Source organism: Cygnus atratus, chromosome 22, assembly GCF_013377495.2.
Source record: "Cygnus atratus isolate AKBS03 ecotype Queensland, Australia chromosome 22, CAtr_DNAZoo_HiC_assembly, whole genome shotgun sequence".
Taxonomy (NCBI): Eukaryota; Metazoa; Chordata; class Aves; order Anseriformes; family Anatidae; genus Cygnus; species Cygnus atratus.
Window position 1 is genome coordinate 4,397,490 of NC_066383.1, and position 16,558 is coordinate 4,414,047.

The window sequence follows — 16,558 nt, forward strand, 5'->3', positions numbered from 1 at the left end:
TCCCGAGCATCTGCTTCTATCCCTGCCACGGTATTTTAAAATACCTTCTGTGCCTGCCGTGGCGCTGCTTGTGGCTTGGACTGAAAATGCCAGGGCCTGAAATCATTGATATGAAACACGGGTGACTCATTTCAGAGAGTGCCAGGCCCATGTTAATTCTGCTAATACCGAAATCATCTGCTTGCAGAGCTGTTTTCTCTCTGCTACCACCAACAGAGCTCTCCTTTTGCTGCTGTGCCTAAAAGGAAAGCAAAGGGGAAATGAAGGGGGGAAAATTGGTGTTGGGAAGGAAGGGGCAGGGGGTCTGGGGACCTGTGCTGGGATGTGCTGCCCCAGGCGCCAGCAGAAAGTCCCCGTCTGATCCAGGAAGGTCTCTGCAGGGCCAGCAATCTAGGTCAAAATTAAGTATGGTTCAAATCCGATGTACTGTAATTGATTTCTCAGCTCACATAGCTGGGTGGCGTTTACCCCGCGAAGCACTTTTCTCTGTCCTTGGGAATAAGAAAAGCTCTTTGGCACTTCATGAGTTGTTAGGGAAGGGGAGCTAGGTGGGCTTGCTTTCAGAGATGTGCTAATGGCCTCAGAAGAAGAGAAGCTCTCGCTCTCTGTGCTCAGGGGCTACTTCGGCTGTGTGTTATCGGGATGGGGGGGCACCCAGGGGCTCCAGGCACCCCGATGCAGCTCTGCCCACCGGCACCAGAGGTCCCTCCAGCCAGGGAGGAGGCTGCCCTCCAGGGAAAAACGTTACTTTCTTGGTGATCTCTAAAAGCACTGTGTGACAGAGGAAGATGTGTGCTACCAGCTGAGGACGTCCCTGGGGTCCCCAGCCCTGTGAAGGGGCAGGGGGTGGCAGGAGCTCACAGGAGCATGGGGAGAGGCGCAGGGCCTGGCAGTGGCAGCAAGCAGCACGAGTGGCTGCGGTGGAGCAGCCGTGGTTAGGTGAGATGTCTCGTGTCCCAGCGTGGCTAACAGCAAAGGTTTCTTGCTGGTTGCTTGCTTCTGGTGAGGGAGGGCTGGTAAACCCCATCGAGACAGGAAAGGGCGCTCTGCAGCTCAGTGCTAGAGGTGTGTTTTTGCTGGTGCTGCAGGGGAAATGCTGTCCCTAGCCCTGATCCTCTCCTCTGCCTCCCAGGACTAGCAGATGGGGTTAATTAACATCCTGCCCCACCACTTCTCATCTGCTGCTGCTGCTGAGACCCTGGCATGCTTGGAGCCAGCACACAGGTAGGCAGCTGGTGCTGCAACTTCTTTTGCCTCTTGCTCTTGCACTACACAAAGTCCTTTCAGGCTCTGAGGTTCATGGCTGGTTTTCCCCCAGCAGGGGATGGGATTTATGTGGGGTGGTGGGGATGTGTGCTGAAAGCATCCGCTCCTGGAGCCCAGGACCTGCATTTAGGTCTGAGCAGGGATGCGTAGCCAAAAACATAGCTGATGGTCCCTGGAGTCTGGTGCTTGGCCTCGTGGCTTTGGAGTGAGAGAAGCCTGGAAGGCCCCAGGGGTTTGGGCGACTGGCCTTGGGATGCCGAAGTTCCAGAACGCTTTTTGCTGTAGCCATGCGTGCAGCCTGGGTGAGGAGGAGACTGCTCGTGGGGAGCTGAGTGAGAAATCCACACAATGAATTGTGCTTGTGTCTTTGTTCGTGTTTAGGGCAAGAGGTGTCCAAGCCTGTTACTGAAGGTGCTGAGCAAGCTGCGTCTGGCTCCTGAGAAGCAGCAAGGGCTTTGGACTGCCTTCCCCACCTTGCTTCTGGCTGTTGCGGCGTGTCCCTCTCGCCCTGGTCCCCTGGCCACGTCACCTGCAGCGGTGACAGGCAGCACCAGCCTCGTGCCACGCTGCCCTTCACCTCCACAGCAGGCTGTGAGCAGTCCCACGAGGCTGCATCGGGACCGGGGCAGAGCAGGGAGCTTTGGGGCACGAGCCAAGGTGCAGCATACGGCCGAGCGACCTGCCAAGCACACGGGAGCAGGATATATCCCAGATAAGGGTCCCCTGCCGTGCTGTCGGTGGCTCGCTCCAAGCGCTGTTCCCTTGCTGATGTCCCTCCGTTACAGGCTGCTTGTCTGACCGCACGACTTTCCACTGGCATTAGAGGAGCACCAGAGACACGGGAGGGATGGGGGTCACGTTGTGCTCGTGATGAGACAGGAGCATTGTTGTATGGGTTTTTTTTTTTTCTGTGCTGTGATGGAGGCTGGGATGTGCAGTTACCTTCTTTCTTTCTTTTCTAAAATAGACTGTGATTTAAGGCACTGCAAGGCCTAGGAGAGGGGCTGCATCCAAAACCACTCAAAAGTGTTTTTTTGGGCTAATAAACTCAGTAATGACCGGTACCTGAGCTTTAACATTTTCACGTCCTGCCTCAAAGCAGCAGAAGGGCAAATTTTGGTATTCAACCTGCACGTGATGCTGCTAGCGAGAGCAACTCAATTCTCCAGGCAAATGCCTTCTGAAAGCTTAAGGCAATGAGAAAAGACCCAACAGAAGCAAACTTTGATGTGCAACTCCCACTGCTTCCTCTTTGTCCCGTTCTGGGTGTCACTGGGCTTACCGCAGCCTCCCAGATTTGCTGTTACGTGTCCAGGCTGGGGAGGCTGCTCGTGCCTGAGCTGTGCAGGGAGAGGCTGGGGGGAAAATGCCTCTTACTGAAGATGAGAGGCAAATATAACGTTTTTCTTTCTGAAATAAGGCTGTGGAATTTTTCTGAAAGCAGCTAAATGTTGGGGCAAGAGAAGGCAAAGCAGGTTTTCAAGGGGGGGTAGGAATTGGTTTTCCTGGCCTAAAAATCAGGGAGCAGGGATTTAGGAACAGCACAGGCACTGTTCGTGCCCCTCTAGAGCCAGGCCTGCCCCGTGGCTGGCTCTTGCACATCCTAGAAGTAGCAAGAAGGGGAAATTATAGGGTCTGGAGAAGGTTAAGTGCTTGCTAAGGAGGCAAACAGATGTGGCTGAGGGCAGGGAGCCTCACCTGTGCTGTGCCTCGTCTGTGCAGCCCCGGGAAGCCTTTCGGGGCTGCGGTGGGACACGGGCAGTGTAAGCCAGGAGGGTCAAACGAGGCAACACCATGTAGTCTGACGTATGGAGATTAAAAACAACGAAGAAGAGGATGGGCTATTTGAGCCCGAAGCCTCCCGCGGCAGGCAGCCTGGGTGTAATTCCTTCACATCCCTCAAGTGATGGAAAAGGGGAGGGGGGGGTGGAATTCTGGTCCCGGCTGCAAAACTTGCCAAGTAGCTGAGCCTGAGCAGGGGCGCTTTCAGAAACAGCAATTCCTGTGCTTTGCTGAGGAGCAGCTCCTCTCCCTGTCTTTTAGAAAAGCCGTGGGGAATGGCTCAGAAACACGAAATCCTTACGGAGAAGGGCACGGCGCATCCCAAGCAGCAAGGTTTTCTACCAAAGGTCACCCCTTCCACCTGGTTTTTGCATGTTAGGATGTTTAACACGGGCACATTCAGGTGATCCCACCCACCCCACGGCCTCGCTGTCCCGTCCGTGCGCTAGCCAAGGGGCTACCTGGCGGTGTCACCACCGCGTGCCCTTGGCCACCGGCAGCTCCTGCTGCTCGTTTCGGTGGGATGGAGCCCGTGAGCATGCACCGCGACCCGAGCAGCACCAGCAGGGCAAGGTGGCTGAGAACAACACGACGAGATGTGGAAATCGGTGGCAACAGCGCCCAGCATCTTGCTGCCGGCTGCTCTCAGCGGGGCAGATCCCATGCACAGAGATGATTTCGTGTGGGGATGCCTTGCCGGTGACCTGGGAGCACAGCCCGGCCCCATCCCGCGGGGGGATTTGGGCTGCGGGGGGGGGGTGGGTGGTCGTGATCCCCATGGGGGGGTCCCCACTGCCCCAGGGGATCCCCGGGGCTGCAGCACGGGGTGCGGGGAAAAAATCACGCGTGGGGAGGGTGGACGTGGGGGGGGGGGGAGCGCTGTGCCCCCAGGCGATCCCCCTGCAAATGCACGTTGAGGGGGGGGACACAGAGGGACGGACACACCGGCAGCGGGGGGAGCGCAGGGGGTGATGTAACGCGGCGCTCCGCCGCTCGGTTAATTGAATTGATCTTTTTGAATTTTTTTTAATTTTTTTTTTTTTTTTAGAGCGGGGGAGGTTCTCCGGGTGGGGTTGGGGGGTCTCGGGGAGGGGCCGGGGGTCAGCAGGGCTCACCTGTCCGTACACCTGGATGGGCTCCGGCGGGCGCTGCTGCGCTGCGCGGCGGCTCCGCGGGGCTTCTGCGGCGGGCGGCGGGGCGCGGAGCAGCGCCGAGGGCCCCCCCCGAACCCCCCGGCTCCCCGCCGCCGTTAAGAGCAGCAGCAGCGGCAGGAGGCGGCGGGGGAGCCCCCAGGCCCGGCGAGCCCCGCCGCTGCTCGCCGTCGCCATCTTCGTGCCGCCGGGGCCGTGCGGAGCCGTGCGGAGCCGGGAGGAGCGGAGCGCCGCGCCGCCGCCCGGAGAGAATGTGCAATGGGCAGCGGGGCTCAGCATCCCCGCCCCCGGAGCGCTGCCCCCACGGGGATGCTCGGGGCCCCGGGGGTGAGCCGGGGGGTCTTCTAGCCCGGGGGTGCTGGCGGGAAAAGGAGCAGTAAAAAAAAAAAATATATATATATATATATATAGGTGGTAAGGTATGTGAGCGGGCGGAGAGAGGTGGGAAGAAAATAGGGGGTCAAAAGCGGCGAGAAAAAATAAGGGGGCAGAAAGCAGTGAGAAAAAATAAGGGGTCAGAAAGCGGAGAGAAAAAATAAGGGGGCAGAAAGCAGTGAGAAAAAATAAGGGGGCAGAAAGCGGAGAGAAAAAATAAGGGGGCAGAAAGCAGTGAGAAAAAATAAGGGGGCAGAAAGCGGAGAGAAAAAATAAGGGGGCAGAAAGTGGAGAGAGAAAATAAGGGGGCAGAAAGCAGAGAGAAAAAATAAGGGGTCAGAAAGCAGTGAGAAAAAATAAGGGGTCAGAAAGTGGAGAGAGAAAATAAGGGGTCAGAAAGTAGTGAGAAAAAATAAGGGGTCAGAAAGCGGAGAGAAAAAATAAGGGGGCAGAAAGTAGTGAGAAAGAATAAGGGGTCAAAAAGCAGAGAGAAAAAATAAGGGGTCAGAAAGTAGAGAGAGAAAATGAGGGGTCAGAAAGCGGAGAGAAAGAATAAGGGGTCAAAAAGCAGAGAGAAAAAATAAGGGGGCAGAAAGCAGTGAGAAAAAATAAGGGGTCAGAATGTAGTGAGAAAAAATAAGGGGTCTGAGAGCAGCAAGAATAAATAAGTGGTCAGAAAGAGGTGATAAAAAATAAGCGGTCAGAAAACGGTGAGAAAAAAGTGGTCAGAAAGCGGCAAGAGAATATAAGCAGTCAGAAATGAACACTCAAAATTAACAATAAGAAATCAATAAGAATAAGTGATCAAGAACACAACAGTCAAAAACACACAATCGAAAACATAAAATCAAAACCACAACCAAAAACCAGCAATAAATAAATAAATAAATAAATGTATAAAGAAAGGGTTGCAGTGTTTTCTCTCTGGGGGTGCATAAGGTTTCCCCACCACCCCCCAAAAACCGAGGCGCACGTTTCCTCCTCTGCACACCCCTAACTGCATGTCACAGGGCAGGATGTGGCCCCGGAGCACCCCGGTGCCGGTGTGCAGTGCCACTTGCATCTGGGCTGTGGTTTACTGGGAGCCGGGCCCAGGCTGTCACTGGTGCCACCTGTAGTTCGGGGGGGGGGGGGGGGGGGTTAACAGAAGATTTATGAAGGCCATGCAGCATGTGTTGTGGAGATTACCTCCTTTGCCAACCTAAGAGCTTTGTGTCTAACCTATCTCCGGCCCCATCCTTGTGCTGGGGGCTTTTTGGGGTAAGCAGTTTTGTAGGGAACCCACCGGCCCTGGCACAAGGAGAAGGGGCCAGCAGGGTGCACGGTGGCATAGGTGCAGGTCCTGGCCGCAGGGAGGGTGCGATGAGGAGCCACAGCCCGGGGTCCCCTCCTCATCCTCAACCCCTCAGCACCATTCAGGAGGGTTCCAGCACAATGTGCTGCTGGAGCAGCTCCTTCTGTGCCGGGCCAAGCCAGCTGGCCGTGCTCTCCCTCATAAAACACTCGGCATAGGTGATGTGCCTGCATGGCCCTCGTAGCTCATCCCTGTGGCAGAGATGATGTACGGCTACACGGGGATGGTGCAGAGCTGCTGCCAGTGGCAGCAACCCAGATTTATCGGTGCAGGCAGGAGAATTTGGCTCTCGGTAGCGGGGATTTCACTCGAGGTGTCTGTGATCTGTGAGGGGCCATTCTGGAGCATCCCTTCCAGAGGGCATCCTGCTTATCTTTTCCAAGGGTTCGTGTGGCCATATCGATGGGCAACATTGTGATGGATGGGGTTTTAGGTGCAGGGCAGTGCCTTTTCCTGGGTGTTACGGATGAGGGAGCGGGGACCTGAGGACGAAGGAGAGCAGAGGGTCGGTGCTGGGGCCAGCGGGACCTGGGCTCCCGTGGTCAGCATCCCACAGCCCCGCTCCTGCCTGCTGCCTTGGTGCAGATCCCTTCTGGGCTCCTTCTGGCATTTCTAACGCCATGAGAAAACCCTCGAAGCAAAGGGCTGTGGACTGGCCATGCGGGGAGGAATGCTCATCAGTCCCTCGGCCAGCCCCCAGGCAATCTCGGTCCCCCACATTTCGCTGGCTTTAATAGCAGCAGTGCTGCCCGGAGCTTTCCCTGAGGAACCTTTCACCTAGAAACCTAGTTAACGCGTATCATTTATGGAGTCACTATAATTATAAGCCCTCCTAATAAAGCTTTTAGCTACCTTGACTCCGTGTAATGTGCCTCCGGAGGATCAGGGGTCACCGGGGTAAGGGCAGAGACTGCGGGAGGTTCTGGTTTTGAACAAATGCATGAAGTGGGTTTCTGTCTGGAGAGGACATGGTGGGCAGGGGAGAGGAATCCCAAAAGGCTGTGGGATCCCATACCAAAAGAGCTGCCCCAAACTACCAGACAAACAAGCAGCTGAATAAGACAAAATAATAAATAAAATAATAAATAAATAGGAACGGGTAAGAAATGAGGAACTGGGTTGGTCATGGTTTCCAACGCGAGGCAATGGGTGTGCATCGGGTTCCCCTTCGTCCTCCCGGCCTCGGTGTCGTGCAGTAGCGAGGACCCCCTCGAGGGGGCTCAGGGCTGGTAACTGGGAACAGATGAATGGCTCTTTCTTTGCAGCAGGGAATATACATTTCTCCTCTGCCAAGGTAAGGTTTTAAAATAATAACAATAATAATAATCAGTCCCCTGCCGTACAGGGGAGGGGGAACAGAGCAGAGTTTATTTTAAGGTACATCTGGAGTTCATCAGCAGCAGGGGCTGGGGACTCCGAGAGGAGGTAAGGAGCCCCTGCCTCCTGCTTCCTCCCCGTTATTTAAAGGATGCCTTGCGTGCTGCTGCACTTGAGACCGGACTCCCAAGTGAGCTGTCCTGCCTCACAGGGCGATCCCATTCCTACTCAAAGGCCAGAGAACAGAAACCCAAGGAGCCGTGCTGTAAAGCTTGGGCTGAGCCTGGTGCTCAGCCAGGGCGCCGTGGCCATGTGGGGACTGTGCAGAAGCGCCCGTCCTTTGGGAAAGTCTGCAAGGTACGGACCCAAGCAGTCAGTTCTGCAGTATTTCATAGGCCACCTAGCTTTTAGATGAACAATTAGCTGCTGTTGTGCCGGGGAGCCAAACCTCTCAATGGGGCACCGACGGAGCCCCACGGGTCACTAACCCTTTCCTCTCTGCCCTGTCACACCAAGAATCCCTGGCTGGAAACCCAGAGGAAAAATCATTTCCTACAGCCCTAGGTCCTGCCTGTGGGGAGAGCTCCAGCTCAGGGCTGTGTTCCCCTGCGGGCTCACGGGTTGTCACAGCTTTACATGCTGCCACACATCCCCGGGGCTCTCCCCAAAGGTGTGCAAAGGGGCTGGGAGCTGGGTCTGAGGACGAGGGGACGTGGGGTCTGTTGTGGGGTTGTTTTGCAGGGAATAGCTATGGCAGTACCTCTCATGGTCAGAGGGAACATCATCATGGCAGTGTTTTGAGCTCTCCCCGTTGTTTTGCAGGTGGCACTACCCACAGGCTCAGCTGGAGGAAAACATGGGTGCTCCATCCCCTCTTTTTTTTCTTTTTTTTTTTTTTTTTTTTCCCCCAGCCAATTTCTGGGCTGTCTGCTCAAAACAAAGTGGGTGGCATCCCGGGGGGGGGCGGGGGGGGGGGGGCCGGAATGTTCTCCAGGAGCCTTCCCTCAGCAGGACCAGGCACACGAAGGACATACAGTACCTCCCTCTCCCATGTCTGCATCGCCTGTTAAGTAGCAATGAATGTGTTGGAGAATGCATAAAATCCATATAGTACCAGTGCTTTGCATGACGATGGGTGACTGTAATTATTGCTTTTATCACCACATGCTGAAGTGTGTGCATCCCTGTGGGACCAGCGCACAGCATCCTGGTGGAAAAGCCCTTTGAGGCAATGTTTGTGTGCTCAGGGGTGGTTTTGCACAGCGTAGAGGTGGCGTGCCCTTCAGTGCCATCCCCTGACTTCCCACCGTCTCACCACCTTTGTGCAAGCAGCCACACCAGCAGAGGCGCTGCTCTTGCAAACACAATTAAGTTGCTCGGCTGTAATTGTTTTTTTCCTGCATGCTCCCTTTATTTTTTTTCCCCTGACAAACACCCAGAGGCTTTACGGGCTAACTGGCTATGCGAGCTCAGCCTGAAGAAGCAGCCCGGGAGGCGTTATTCAGCCCTCGCAGCCCATCGAGCGGCAGCAGGTGGGAAAAGCTGAGGTCCTTTAACGAGCTGGGACTTTGTGTCTGCGGTCAGACGGTGGCCAAGGCTGCTGGGTGCGAGCCCCGAGGGATGCACGGGGGTTTGGTATGGGTCAGGCCACCGATTTATCAGCAGCAGCCTGCTTTGCAAAAACACCCACCCATGCCTGGTGGGGCCAGAGGGTGGCAAATCCACGGGGGTGCCACGTGCTAGGGCAGGGAGAGGCAGGGAGATGGGTGCCAGGCTTTTCCCGAGGGAGGAGGGCCCCCAGCTTTCGTGCCGAGCTCCGTGCTGTTGTCCCTGTGTTCGATCCAGACTTTGCCTTGACCCTTGGTGTTTGTATGGACTCCAAGTTATGCAGGGCCAGAGTTCGCGTGCACGTGGGGGGGATTGAGAAAGCGCAGGGAGGGGAGTGCAGGGAGATGGGCGCATGCTGTGGGTGCAGGGAAACCCGTCGTGTTGGGAGCAGAGGGTCTGCGGTGCCCATCACCAGGGTATTTGGTCCCAAAAATGGGTGCAGGTGTCTGTCCCTGTCCCAGCACACCAGAGCACCCCGAGAAGCAAAGTGTTGTATGGTCATCCCACGTAGCACCAAGCCAGGCAGGTGCTCTCTGAAGGCACTGGTCCCTCTGATGGGGGAACAAATGATTGAAAAGGGTGACAGGCACCATGCTTGGGGCCAGCTCTGTTGGTCCTGGGATCAGCCAAAACCAGCTATTTATAGCTATAATATATATATATATTTATATATATATTTATAACCCCAAACAGGGTTGGGTTTATTACTGCCCAGGAGGGGGCTGACAGCAAGAGCCTGGCTGGGATGTAATGGGGAGAGATCCATGCACCCGATGTGCACCTGCATGGGCTGGGAGGTATTGGCCACTGGTGCAGATTTTGGTGCTCATCTGGGTGCATCTGCAGGGGAGAAGGGAGTCTAAAGGTTTTCTGCACCTGCCACGGACTCAGGACAACGGTGCCATGAGCCCACCCATGGGGTGCCATCGAGGGACAGCAGCACCCCACCTGGGGCTGGGAAGGCAGGAGGCCGGCAGCATCACCGTGCAGGGAGATTTGGGGCGGGGGGGGGGGGGTGACAGAACACTGCTGACCCCACAAGGCCAAGCTGAGCATTGTATTCAGCACGCTCTGGTGTTCTTGGTGGCTTCCACAGCACTGTGCCAGGCAGACGGAGAGGTCCATGGGGTGATGGGGGTGGTGCTGGGACCACGTCCCCCTGTGCCTCGTGCAGGGGGCGATCGGTGGGGGGCACAGAGCGAGGCTGCCTCAGGTGCTACCGGGGAGAAACGGGGTGCTCGGCACTCTCTGGACTGAGAACAGAAGTGTGAGACGTCATCAAAGTTGGCAAGTGAGATTTATTGACGGCCACCCTGACCCCAAGGCCGGGCGGCCAGGTTTCCAAGTAAGCCCGTCGACTGTTAGGGGGGACCTGCCACGAACCAAGGCTCCCTCCCACCGCCTGCGCCCCGGCCCCAGCCCTTCCTCCTGCATTCCCTCGGGGAGCTCGAGGGGCCCACAGGGCTCAAAGTCTGTCCCTGTCCTACAAGCCTGCCCTTTTGTGACATGTCCCTGTGTCACAAAGCCTCATAGAGGCTGCGCCCCGTGCCGAGACGTCCCCTCACACCCGGAGCCTGTGGTGCTGTTGAGTGGATCCACAGCAGCTGCGAAAGGTAGGGGTAGTCTTTTTTTCACGAAATAGAGGTACGTGGGCGAAACATCGGTGTCTGCGATGGGAGAACAAAATGCCTGATGTTACCAGCCTCTCATCTCAGCGCGATTTTACTCAGCAGCCTCTGTGGCAGCTCACGGAGCGGGACGGACGGAGACCCCGCGACGTTACCATCGTGCTCGTGTTGCGGTGCTGTTACAGTGCTTGTTGCACAGACTCACAGGTGGCAAAGGAAATGATTTTAAGCAAGATTTGCAGCACGAAGAAAGGCTGGGGAGCTCCGTCATGGGAGCAGGGCGGGCGCCAGGCTTCCCAAAAACCTCCATTCTCACGCAGCCGATGCCGGGGGTCGCAGGGAGCAGGGAGGGCACATTTTGGTGCAGGGCATGGACGTGGCAGGTGTTATCAGAAGGAGCCTGGATAGCAGCAGCACAATAGCATCAAGGTGTCTGTGTGCCAGGAGGAGGGGATGGGGAGGGCAGGAGCGTGCGAGACCCGTCTGCAGCGTTCGGGGGGGAGCCGTCCGCAGGCCTGGTGCCCGTCAGTGCTGAAAATCAACCCACGTCAGTCGCTCTGGTGCAAGGTGAGGGCTCTGTATGGGGAAATTTAGTCCGACGGGGGCCGGGAGCAGCAGGACGAGGCCTGGCCCCTTTCCGCGGCGGCCGGCCTGGGCCAAAATCTAGTCGGTTTTGTCGGCGGCGCCGTTGGGCTGCTCGGGGCCCTTCTCTCGGAGCCTGCGCAGGTAGTCGTGGGGGCCCTTGCCCTCGAACGAGGTGGGGCTTTTGTAGGAGCCGCCGATCTTGTCCCAGAGGGTGAAGTACTGCCCGTAGTTGTAGTCGAAGTAGAGGTGGTGGTCGGTGTGGTGGGCCGAGCCGTTGATGACGTGCCGCAGCAGGCGGGGGACGCGGTAGTCGCCGTCGTGGATGGAGATGGTCCAGACGTTGACGAAGATGTAGAGGCCCAGGTAGGTGATCTTGTGCAGGGGGAAGAGGAAGGGGTAGACGTGGTAGGGCAGGCTCTGCATGAAGCCGTCCACGGGGTGGAAGGCGTGGCTGGCGAAGGGCGTCGCGATCTTCCAGAGGTGGTGGGGCTTGTGGAAACGCTGCGGGGAGAAAAGGCGTGGTGGGCCCCGTGGGCAGGAAGGGACGGGAGCTCGACCCCTTGCGGGATGCTCCTGTTCCGAGACAGTCACGGGCCAGCATCCTTGGGGATGTTTGTGGTCCGTGGCCAGAAGAGGCTCTAGGGCCAGGAGAGGGACTTGTGTCTTGTATCGATTTTAATGGACTATGGGTTTGCTTGATGATGGGGACCAAGAAGAGGAAAAGTGATGGTGGTTGGGCCACCCATCCCCATTTGCCTGGTGGTGTTTGCTCCCCACAAGGCACAAGTCAGCCCCGGCCTGGATGACAGCCCGTTATAAGGGAGGTCCCTACCTTATAGAACAGCTTGTGGTGGAGGCCTCGGTGTATCCAGTAGATGCCCATGTCGGTGAAGAAGAGGAAGGACAGCATGCTGAGAAAGACGCCTGACCAGCCTGGGGGGAAAGACACGTTAGTGGCAGCCCCCACATGTGCACGTGGGGATGAGGGCAGCGAGTAGCGAAGTCAGGCCAGGGTCTTCCTCATGGAGCAGATGCAGGGCAAGGATTGCCAGTCTCTCCTTACCAGGAGAAATTGGGTTTATTGGGAGCTGAGAGAGGTGACAGGAGCACTTTCAAATTAGGGCAGGGCACGTGTGAAAGCGGCCATCCCGTCCCCTAGGCAGGGGTTTGGCCATCACCCTGCGTGGGCTGGCAGGGTGCGGGGCCTCAGCTCATAGCTGAGATGCTCTGGAGCAGGGAGGCGGCTGGCTGGGGACCAGGCACACCGTGGTGACCCATCGGGACGTGCTGTGGGCTGCAGAAGGCGTCTACAGGTCCCGGGGAGAGGATGGGGAAGCAGAGACATTTATGGAAGGAGCGATGGAGAGCACAGGGTGGGCAGGCGACCCGGGGAGCAGCTCACCGTAGGGGGAGTCTTCGATGTTGTCGTAGAGCTTGCTGTAGCCCCGCACCTCGGCGAAGAAGAGGGCGACGGTGGGGACGCTGATCCAGGGCAGGGAGCGCAGCGCGTAGGCGATCTCCCGTCGCACCTGGTTCTGCGGGGCGGCAGCGCCAGGGACGGGTCAGGGCACGGGAGGAACCCGGGGAGCTGCGTGCCATCCTCCCTGCCCCATCGAGGCCACGGCCGGGTGGGGAGGGATGGCATTTAGGTTGGCATTTGGCATCTGGGGTGGCTGGGAAGTCCTTGATATTTATCAGTGCCGTGCTAAGGGTATGGTGAGCAGGGTGCGGGGGCTGCCCGGAGCGGTGCTGGTGCCCAGATCGGGGCGAGGAAGGGGCTTGGACATGGGGGAGCCAGAGAACAGAGGCAGGGACAGCTTCATAGGTCTGGGAGCTGTTGGCCAGGCCAGACTGCCTGCAGAGCCCGGTGTCAAGCCATCACCATGTCCTCTGGGTGACGGGATTCAAGGAGCACATGTTGTATCATCGCATGGCCACTCTGCCCCATTTGGCCACTCGGATACTGGAACGACCTGCCCAGCAAGGTGCTTGGGGTCCTGTGCCCATCAGTGTCCGAGAGGCATTTGGATAAAGCCCTTAATAAAATGCTGTAACTTTTGGTTAGCTCTGAAGTGGCCGGGCAGTTGGGATGGGACCATCATTGTAGGACCCTTCCAGCTGTTCTATTCCCATTCCTATTCCTATTCCTACTCCTGTTCCTGTTCCTATTCCTATTCCTATTCCGTTTTATTCTGTTCTGCACTATTTTATTGAGTCTGGATGGGCAAAAGGGGCATCATCTGCAGGACAGCAGGGTCTTGCAGGGGACCCTGGAGGGGGACGGCTGGGCTTCGGGAGGCCGGGAACCCACCTCTAGGAACATGGGGTGCTTCTGGAGCTCGTGGTCGAAGATGAAGCAGTAGCTGAGGGTGCCGAAGAGCAGGTAGAGGGTGAGCGCCCCGAGGTTGGTGATGACGAAGAGGCTGAGGAGCTGCCGGCAGGGCTCCTCCTCGGGCCAGCCGGTGGGGTACACATAGGGCGTCAGGAGGTGGCGGTCGGCAGCCTCCAGCACCAGGTCCATGGTCACTGCTGGGGGACGGGGACGGGGACATGCAGGGAGGCTGCGGCAGGGCAGGCCCCATGCCCTCATGGGTCCCCCCAGGTCCCCATGAATCCCCCAAGGGTCCCCCCATGGGTCGTCCCCATGAACCCCCCCAGGATCCCCATGGGTCCCCCTGGATCAACCTCAGGGTCCCACGGGGACCCCCCTGGATCTCCCCAGATCCCCCTGGGTCCCCACAGCCTCCCCCCCGGATCCCCCCAGTTCCCCTACGGATCCCCATGGACCCCCCCCCCGATCCCCATGGATCCCAAAGGCTCTCCTACAGATCCACATGGATCCCCCCGGATCCCCCCAAATCCCCATGGATCCCCCCGGATCCCCCCGGGTCCCATACAGATCCCCACGGATCATCCCCCCCCTCCCCAAATCCCCCCGGATCCCCCCGGATCCTCCCCGAGATCCCCCCGGTTCCCCCGCGGTTCCCCCATGGGCCCCCCCATGTATCCCCACGGATCCCACCGGCTTCCCCCCGGCTCCGATCGCGCTGCCCCCGCGGTGCCGACCCCCCCCCCCCCCCCCGTGCCCCCCCTCCCCCCCGACCCCCGACCCCCCGGTACCTGCCGGCTGCCCCGAGCGCGACGCGGGGCGGGGCGGGGCAGCGCCGCCCGGTAGCGCCACGTGACGTCACTCGCGCCACCGCCGGCGGTGACGTCACGAGGGGGCGTGGCGCGGGAAAACGGCCCCTCCTGGGGGCGGGGGGAGCGGCGCGCCGGTGGCGGTGCGTGCGAGTGTCCGTGGCTGTGTGTCCCCATGTCCCCGTGTCTCGCGTGGGATTTTCCCCCGACGAGCCCCGATTCGGGCTCGAATCAGCTGGCCCTGCTGATTTTATATAAGCCCTTTTTATGTAAATCCTTGCTGTTTTGGTGCATCCCGCCCAGTTCTCAGTGCGCAGAGATTTGTGTCGCCGTGGGAGCCCGTGCGTGCTCAGGGGAAGGGTCTGCACCCGCGCTGGGGCCCTTTACACCCCAGGAGTGCTCGTCTTAGTACTATAATAGACCCCCCCCGCAAGTGGGTTTAGCATTCCAACAAGGCGAGCTGCCCTGCAGGACATCAGCACCTTGCTTTTTCTTGTCCGTTCAGCCCCGTTCCCTACAGCACGTTGATCGCCCACCCGTGTTTCTTACAGCCCGGTTTGCACAGCAGCACTGCTAGTTCTGTGCTCCTATATCCAGGTCACCAAACAGTGGCTGGCCCTAATACCAGCCCCCTGGGCACAGCGTGGGCCGTGTGTGTCTTTGGGAATCGCTGCAGGTTGGGCACTCAGAGCCGCACCCCCCCTGCACCTGCAGCAGGCAGTGTTTGCGCGTGGGGAGGCAGTGTCAAGGCCGGACCTCGTGTGTTTGTCCCAGACAAAGCCTCCGCCTCCGCTGCGTGTTTTTCTGTCCTGTTGTTGCTGTCCTTATGTGCCTGAGTGCTGCCTCGTTGCCTGTTGTGTCCCTGCTGTTGTAGGTATGAATTCAAGCCTGCTGTCTGCCGGCTCTGCAAGCAGCATCGTTGTACCCCCCCCTTGCCACCCCCGTCCCCGTGTTCCACACAGGTGCCTGGTGTCTGTTTGTCCCATGCCCACGCTGCTGTCCCTGTGCCCTTTCTGTGCCACGGGGCTGGCTGCCTCCACACACGCCCCTGTCTCTGTGCGCACCCCTTTCCCGCCATGTTTCTCTTTCACTTGGTCTTTCTTTTCTGTCTTTGTCTTTCTGGCTCTGTCCTTCTCTCTGCCTCTTCCTTGGTCTTTGCTTCGTCCTCGCCTTCTGGCTCTTTCCTTAGGTCTGCTTCTCTTTGTGTCTGCCCATCTGCCTTGTTATTCCTGGTTATCCCTCTCCCGCTGTGCCGCTTTCTCCCTCCCTCTCTTTCTTGTGTGCCCTTCTATTGCTCTCCTGTGCTTGTTTGCATCTGTCTCCTGCTCCCTTGTTGCTTTTCTCCCTAGCTTTCTTCCTCTCCCTGTGTGTATGACTGTACAGGTGGTGTGTTAGCTGCAGGGGGTGATGCTGGGGAGGCCCACAGCGTGGGATGGGATGTGAGGTGGGTGGGCTGGCAATGGAAGAGCCAGTCCTCTGATGCCTCTGATGTCTTCCTCTCCTGACCCTTCACCACCTTCGTAGCCCTCCTGTGGAGGCTCTCTGATAGTTTTATGTCCCTAGAATGCATTCAAGTCCTGCATCCAGATCTTTTGTAAAAACCGTCAAAACAACTGACCCCAAAGTGAGACCTTGTGGAGCCCTGCTGGTGACCGGCCACCAGCCTGGTGTCACCCCTTCTCCTGGGACCCTCTCCTCGTGCCTGCCCCCTTGGACTCCCCGCCATCTCCCATCTCCTGCCTGTGACCACGCTGCCCACCTCTCCCCAAAAGGCCCAGCCCTGCCTCCTCTGGGGGTCCCCGGGACCCTCGTGGCCTCGCCCCCGCTCAGCTCCTCTGCACGGGACCACGCCGCTTACGAAGGAGTACAACGCTTTTTTATTCCCACGCAGCTGTGTCACAAAACACAAACACAAGACAAGTCCCCCACAGAAACAGCCCCCCCTGCGCCAGCCGGCCCCCAGAGCCCACCGCCCGCCTGGTGCCGTCGTGGGTGGGCAGACCCCGACCCTGCTCCCTCCCCTCAAGAGACACCGTGACGGCTCTGACCACGACGAGAAGACTTGGCTCCAGCCCTCTTTTCTCAGGCTCACCCCCGTGGCCTCTCCCCACACATCAGGATGTACACCTGGGTTCCCAAAACCCCAGGAACATGCTTGGCTCTCCACCGTGCACCCCAATGGCTCCCCTCTCTGGAGAGCCACCAGGTGCCGTGCTCCCAAGGTGTGCTGATGTCCTCTGATCCGAATGTGCTCCTCTGGTCCGTGACCTGCACCAAAACACCTACCTCTGGCTGGATCCAAGCGCTTCAACGATGCACACCTCTCCCTCGGGAGCCCCTCTGAGGGCAAGGAC

At 58.3% G+C, this 16,558-nt stretch overlaps 2 protein-coding genes across 3 annotated transcripts in view; both read right to left on the reverse strand.

Moving 5' to 3' along the window:
* SORL1 (sortilin related receptor 1) overlaps window positions 1-8,305 on the reverse strand; it is a 42,679-nt gene extending 34,374 nt beyond the window's left edge. The window contains exons 1-2 of the mRNA XM_035555703.2: window positions 8,280-8,305; window positions 4,164-4,284 (exon numbers count right to left, since the gene is read on the reverse strand). Of these exons, the coding sequence (XP_035411596.2) occupies window positions 4,164-4,284; window positions 8,280-8,305 (147 nt within the window). The remainder of the gene's footprint in view (window positions 1-4,163; window positions 4,285-8,279) is intronic.
* A 1,826-nt stretch (window positions 8,306-10,131) lies between these two features.
* On the reverse strand, window positions 10,132-14,766 carry SC5D (sterol-C5-desaturase). Of its 2 annotated transcripts, none has more exons than XM_035555844.1 (5): window positions 14,187-14,766; window positions 13,378-13,595; window positions 12,469-12,601; window positions 11,899-11,999; window positions 10,132-11,567 (listed from the first exon to the last, which is right to left on the reverse strand). In XM_035555844.1, exons 2-5 carry the CDS (start codon window positions 13,585-13,587, stop codon window positions 11,145-11,147), a joined length of 867 nt encoding a protein of 288 aa, XP_035411737.1. In that variant the 5' UTR covers window positions 13,588-13,595; window positions 14,187-14,766; the 3' UTR covers window positions 10,132-11,144. The 2 variants fall into 2 exon arrangements, with proteins under 2 accessions (XP_035411737.1, XP_035411738.1); XM_035555845.2 differs by having other exon boundaries at window positions 13,378-13,592; window positions 14,187-14,279.
* Window positions 14,767-16,558: the final 1,792 nt, after the last annotated feature.

What these genes read in the sequence shown, in the direction of transcription:
- SC5D (XM_035555844.1), bottom strand. Translation starts at nt 13,587, where the DNA reads ATGGACCTGGTGCTGGAGGCTGCCGACCGCCACCTCCTGACGCCCTAT. An exon ending in AGCACCCCATGTTCCTAGAG is followed by an intron (nt 12,602 to 13,377) that starts GTGGGTTCCCGG and finishes GCCGCCCCGCAG; the next exon opens with AACCAGGTGCGACGGGAGAT. An exon ending in ACCACAAGCTGTTCTATAAG is followed by an intron (nt 11,568 to 11,898) that starts GTAGGGACCTCC and finishes TTCTCCCCGCAG; the next exon opens with CGTTTCCACAAGCCCCACCA.